The sequence below is a fragment of the Oxyura jamaicensis genome, chromosome 1 (genome assembly GCF_011077185.1).
Source record: "Oxyura jamaicensis isolate SHBP4307 breed ruddy duck chromosome 1, BPBGC_Ojam_1.0, whole genome shotgun sequence".
Taxonomy (NCBI): domain Eukaryota; kingdom Metazoa; phylum Chordata; class Aves; order Anseriformes; family Anatidae; genus Oxyura; species Oxyura jamaicensis.
This window is the reverse complement of record NC_048893.1, coordinates 871284-876552: the sequence shown is the minus strand read 5'-3', so window position 1 is coordinate 876552 and position 5269 is coordinate 871284. Positions and strand designations below refer to the sequence as shown.

General features: G+C 67.8%; 3 protein-coding genes across 3 annotated transcripts in view; 1 reads left to right on the top strand and 2 right to left on the bottom strand.

Annotated features, from left to right (window-relative positions):
• The window catches only part of AHCYL2 (adenosylhomocysteinase like 2), a 3750-nt gene extending 3289 nt beyond the window's left edge, over positions 1 to 461 (bottom strand). The window contains exon 1 of the mRNA XM_035340108.1: positions 453 to 461. Within this exon, the coding sequence (XP_035195999.1) occupies positions 453 to 461 (9 nt within the window). The remainder of the gene's footprint in view (positions 1 to 452) is intronic.
• Positions 462 to 1111: 650 nt separating this feature from the next.
• Positions 1112 to 2194, top strand: CALU (calumenin). The gene is made up of 4 exons (XM_035314932.1): positions 1112 to 1302; positions 1382 to 1442; positions 1662 to 1861; positions 2023 to 2194. Exons 1-4 carry the CDS (start codon positions 1174 to 1176, stop codon positions 2125 to 2127), a joined length of 495 nt encoding a protein of 164 aa, XP_035170823.1. The 5' UTR covers positions 1112 to 1173; the 3' UTR covers positions 2128 to 2194.
• Positions 2195 to 3299: 1105 nt separating this feature from the next.
• The window catches only part of LOC118174566 (violet-sensitive opsin-like), a 3465-nt gene continuing 1495 nt past the window's right edge, over positions 3300 to 5269 (bottom strand). Inside the window, exons 2-3 of the mRNA XM_035339985.1 lie at positions 4743 to 5044; positions 3300 to 3465 (exon numbers count right to left, since the gene is read on the bottom strand). Of these exons, the coding sequence (XP_035195876.1) occupies positions 3343 to 3465; positions 4743 to 5044 (425 nt within the window). The 3' untranslated portion in view covers positions 3300 to 3342. The remainder of the gene's footprint in view (positions 3466 to 4742; positions 5045 to 5269) is intronic.

The following is a 5269-nucleotide window of genomic DNA, read 5'->3' as shown; positions in this document are numbered from 1 at the left end:
CCCCCCCCCAGCAGGGTCAGCCTGCAGGGAGGGGGAGCCGGAGAAGGCCTTGGAGCTCCCCGCCAAGGGCTTTAAGGGCTGGCGGGCGGACAAAACGTAAAAACAGCCCCAAAAAACACGGCAGATAAAGAAAAGGAGCACGGGGGGGGGGGTGGCCACGCGCTCCCGCTTCAGGGACGGCTTCTCGGTGGCACGGCTCTGCCCCCGGCCCCCATCTCCTACCAGAGGCCCTCCTCTCCTCCTCCTCCCCTGGCAGCGGCGGCCCTGGGAACGCCCGCGCAGCGCTTGACGCGGGGCCAAGGCACGGCCGAGCCCTTAATCGCGTTAGGAGCGTCCCGCTCGCAGCGTGGGAGCCGCCAGGAGCGCCGCCGTCCCCCGGCCCGGCCTCGCCAGCCCGCCTCGAATCTTCCTTTCCCCGAGGAAAGCAGGGCGGGCAGGGCACGGGGCGCTGCCTGCTTCATCTCGGGGCGGCAGCCTCGTAAAAAAAAACAAACAAAACACCCCAAAAGCACGGGGACAGCGCTGCCCCCCAAGGGACCCGGTCGTGGCCGCGAGAGCCCGGCTCGGGGAGCGCTCCTCGGAGGCGAGCTTGGCCCGGCCGCGTCGCACGCCGGAGCAGGGAACCGGAGGATTAGTTGTGCCTCGGGGGTGACTGGAAATAAAACCCGCCGCCGGCTATATTTAACGGCTGGCCGGCCCCCCGCCTCGCGCACGGCTCCCTAATCCCGGGCCTTTTGTCCGGGCTGGAAGCGGAGCCGGCAGCCGGCCTTTTTTTAGCTCGGGGCCTGGCTCTCGCCTCCTCTCGGCCCCCGCTTCGGCGGCGGCGGCGTCCTCTGCCCGCTCCCGGGGGTCGGGCGGACAAAGCCAGCGCCCCGCGGCTCCGCGCGCCCCCAGCACAGCTCCCCCCTCGGCCCGTTTCCCCCCGGAACCACCCCAAAACCACGCTCGGTGGCGCGCAGCATCCCGGCCGGGCCGCTTGCAGCTCCTCCTCCTCCTCCTCCCCGCAGCGTAGGTGCAGCCCGCGCGGGTCTCCCGAGCGGTTAATTAGCGCGGCGGTTAACGAGCGCGGCGGGGTCGACGAGCGGGGCCGGGGACTGACCCTCCTCGGCCGACCTCTCCTCCCCCGTGCGCCCAGACGACCCGGACCCCGACGACGGCTTCAACTACAAGCAGATGATGGTGCGGGACGAGCGGCGCTTCAAGATGGCCGACAAGGACGGCGACCTGACGGCCACCAAGGAGGAGTTCACCGCCTTCCTGCACCCCGAGGAGTACGACTACATGAAGGACATCGTGGTGCAGGTGGGCACGCCGCCCGGCACGGCCCAACCCGGGGCGGGGTGAGGCTCTCCCCGCTCACCGCGCTTGCTCCCTCCCGCAGGAGACCATGGAGGACATCGACAAGAACGGGGACGGCTTCATCGACCTGGAGGAGTACATCGGTGAGCGCGCGGCACGGGGACGGCCCCGGGTGGAGGCGAGGCCGGGTGGGAGCAGCCCCGGGCGGAAGGGAACCGTCCGAGCCCGACAGCCGCCCCTCGGGCGCCGAAACGGGGCTGGGGGGGGGACACGCGGGGGCGGCTCCTTGCGAGCGCCGCGTCGGGTTTTTTTGGGGCGAAACGGAGAGGGGTTGGCGCTCACGGCCGGCCCGTGCCCGGCAGGTGACATGTACAGCCACGACGGCGACACCGACGAGCCCGAGTGGGTGAAGACGGAGCGGGAGCAGTTCGTGGAGTTCCGCGACAAGAACCGCGACGGCAAAATGGACAAGGAGGAGACCAAGGACTGGATCCTGCCCTCGGACTACGACCACGCCGAGGCCGAAGCGCGGCACCTCGTCTACGAGTCCGACCAGAACAAGGTGGGGCACGACCCTCCTCCGCCGGGCTCTTCGGGGCGCCCGGGTACCCCCCCAGCATCGCCCCTACCCCCGAGCTGGGGGCCGTGCGCCGCCGTGATGCCCCCCCGGGGCCGCGCCGGCGGCACGCGGTGACCGGCGCTCGCCCCTCCGCTCTGTTGCAGGACGGGAAGCTCACCAAGGAGGAGATCGTGGACAAATACGACCTGTTCGTGGGCAGCCAGGCCACGGACTTCGGGGAGGCCTTGGTGCGGCACGACGAGTTTTAAGAGGCGGGCAGAGGAGCGGCCCCGTTCCTTCAGTAATTTATTTTTTACAGTTTCTGGATTCTCACGAGAAACACTTTCGCTACTGAGACTGTTCTTTCAGGCGATGAGGTGAAAACCAAGTCTCTCTCCCGTCCTCTGTGGGTTTTTTTTTTCTCCTTTATTTCCCCCCCCCCCCCCAGGAGCGGGGGCTCGGTGTCCTGAAAACCGCCCTCTCGCTGCGCCCCTGGGTGGTTTTTTAGAGTGACCCCTTTGTTGTACGGCCTCACGAGCCCTGTTTATTTTTGTATTGTTTCGGTTCCCCCTCGAGCACCCAACGCGCGTCCCCGGAGCCTCGCGGGGCTCCCCCCCCCGGAGCCTCCCCCGTCCTCCCCTCGGGCCGCTGCGCGTTGTGTACTCAGTGCTATCTCATGTAACCCCCCGAAGTAACACTTTTGATATAACCCCAACCCAGCCTTGGCCTGGAGGAAACGTGCAGGGGAAGGTGGGGGGGGGCTCGGACCCCCATGTGCCCCCCCCCCCAGCACCGGGGGCCTCCCCCCGGCGGAGCGGGACCCGGGCTCGATGGCCCGGCTCTCAATAAAACCGTTTCCATTCACTCCTCCTGCTGCTGGCCCTGCTGTCGCTGCGCCGCGGGCTCCCCCTCGTCTTGGGGGGGGCAAGGGGGCTGCAATCCCCCCCCCTCCCCGTTTACCCCCCCCCCCCACCGGCCCCATAACGCGGGGGGGGGCCGTGCCGTGGGGGCTGAGCCGCGGCTCTTGGCTGCTGGGCCCGGCGCGTTAATTGTGCTTCCTTAATTTGGAAGCGGCGGGAGCAGGGCACGGGGGGGGCCTGGGGGGCTGGCGTGGGGCCGTGGTCACGCTCCTGCCCCATAGACGGGGGCTCTGTGTGCCCCCAGCCCCATAGATGGGGCTCTGTGCGCCCCCAGCCCCACGAGTGGGGCTTGGTGTGCCCCCCAGAAGAGGTCTCAGCCCCACGGCGGGGGGCGGAATCCCCACCTCCCTTCCCGCCCCACACTTGTGGGTCCCGGGCAGGACCCAGCTCCCCCCGCAGCGCCCCACACTTGTGTCCGTCCCACCCCACACCCGTGGGGCCACCAAGGCGCAGGCGGGCTCGGCTTTGCGGCGGCGTTTATTGTCCTACGTCCTAGGCTGGCCGGGGGGGGGGGGGGGGGTGGTCCCGGCCACCACGGGGGTCCCGGCCGGGCTCCGGTGGCTCCTAGCTGGGGCTGACCTGGCTGGAGGACACCGAGGACACCTCGGTCCTCTGCGCCGAGCTGGAGATGTCCGAGTCGTCCGTCATGGGCTTCCCGCACACCGTCTCCATGATGCAGGCGCGGAACTGCGGGGACGGCAGCCGCTGCCTTTGGGGACCGGCCCCGGCCCGCGTGGTGTCCCCCATCCCTGTCCCCATAGGATGTGGTGTCCCCCATCCCTGTCCCCATGGAACGTGGTGTCCCCATCCCTGTCCCCATAGGACGTGGTGTCCCCCATCCTTGGCCCCCTTGGGACATGGTGATCTCCATCCCTGGCCCCGCTGAACGTGGTGTCCTCCATCCTTGGCCCCACAGAACGTGGTGTCACCCTCCCTGTCCCCATGGTGTCCCCCATCCCTGTCCCCCTGGGGACATGGTGATCCCCATCCCTGTCCCCACGGTGTCCCCCGTCCTTGGTCCCACGGGAATGTGGTTCCCCCATCCCTGTCCCAATGGGGACTTGGGGTCCCCCCCTCCTGCTCCCACAGGAATGTGGTGTCCCCATCCTCCCGAAAACATGCTGTCCCCATCCCTGTCCCCACAGGGAAGCGGTGACCCCCACCCCTGTCCCCATGGAATGTGGTGTCCCCATCCCTGTCCCCATGAGCCATGGGGTCCCCATCCCAATGGGAACGTGGTGACCCCCATCTCTGTCCCCACAGGAGCATGGTGACGCCCATCCCTGTCCTCATGGGAACGTGGCGTCCCCCATTCCTGTCCCCATAGGAACATGGTGACATCCATCCCTGTCCCCATGGAATGTGGTGTCCCCACCCCTGCCCCCATGAGAGGTAGGGTCCCCATCCCCATCTCAGTGAAATGTGGTGTCCCCCAGCCCCCCAGCCCTGTCCTCATGGGAACTTGAGGTCCCCCATCCCTGTCCCCACAGGAATGTGGTGTCCCCATCCTCCTGGAAGTGTGGTGACCCCATCCATGTCCCAGTAGGAACATGGTGACCCCCATCCTTGTCCCAGTAGGAACGTGGTGACCCCATCCATGTCCCAATAGGAACGTGGTGACCCCCATCCCTGTCCCAGTAGGAACATGGTGACCCCATCCCTGTCCCAGTAGGAACGTGGTGACCCCATCCTTGTCCCAATGGGAACACGGTGACCCCCATCCTTGTCCCAGAGGGATGTGGTGACCCCATCCCTGTCCCAGTAGGAACATGGTGACCCCATCCTTGTCCCCATCCCCGTTCCCGGGCCTGTTCCCATCCCAGCACCATGCCGACCCCATCTCTTGTCCCTGTCCCGTGCTGTCCCCTCGGCTGTCCTGGTGTCCCTGCCCCATGGATGTCCCCATCCCGACGCCGCCCTCGCTCCCGGGGGTCCCCGTCCCGTCCCTCCCCCCCGGGCGCCACCTGTTTGTTCATGAAGCAGTAGATGATGGGGTTGTAGACGCAGGCGCTCTTGGAGAAGAAGGCAGGGATGGTGACCAGGCGCAGGTCGATGCCGTGGTCCCGGTTGTTCACCATGTACATGGCCAGGGCGGCGTAGGGCACGTAGCAGAGGCAGAAGGAGCCGACCATCACCACCACCATGCGCGACACCTCCCGCTCCGCCTTCTGCGTCGTGGCCGACTCCTGCTGCTGCGCCGCCACCTGCGCCCGGGGAGCGGCACCCCTGGGTGCTGCCTGCCTGTCCCTGTCCCCGTCCCCATCCCCATCCCCACCCAAATCCCATCCCCATCCCATCCCCACCCCCATCCCCATCCCCATCCCATCCCCATCCCATCCCCATCCCATCCCCATCCCCATCCCACCCCCATCCCATCCCCATCCCCATCCCATCCCCATCCCCATCCCACCCCCATCCCATCCCCATCCCATCCCCATCCCCATCCCATCCCCATCCCATCCCCATCCCCATCCCCATCCCCATCCCCATC

Coding starts and splice junctions, on each gene's coding strand:
- CALU (XM_035314932.1), top strand. CDS start 1,174: ATGATGGTGCGGGACGAGCGGCGCTTCAAGATGGCCGACAAGGACGGC. Junction 1,443..1,661: donor CGACCTGGAGGAGTACATCG/GTGAGCGCGCGG, acceptor CGTGCCCGGCAG/GTGACATGTACAGCCACGAC. Junction 1,862..2,022: donor ACGAGTCCGACCAGAACAAG/GTGGGGCACGAC, acceptor GCTCTGTTGCAG/GACGGGAAGCTCACCAAGGA.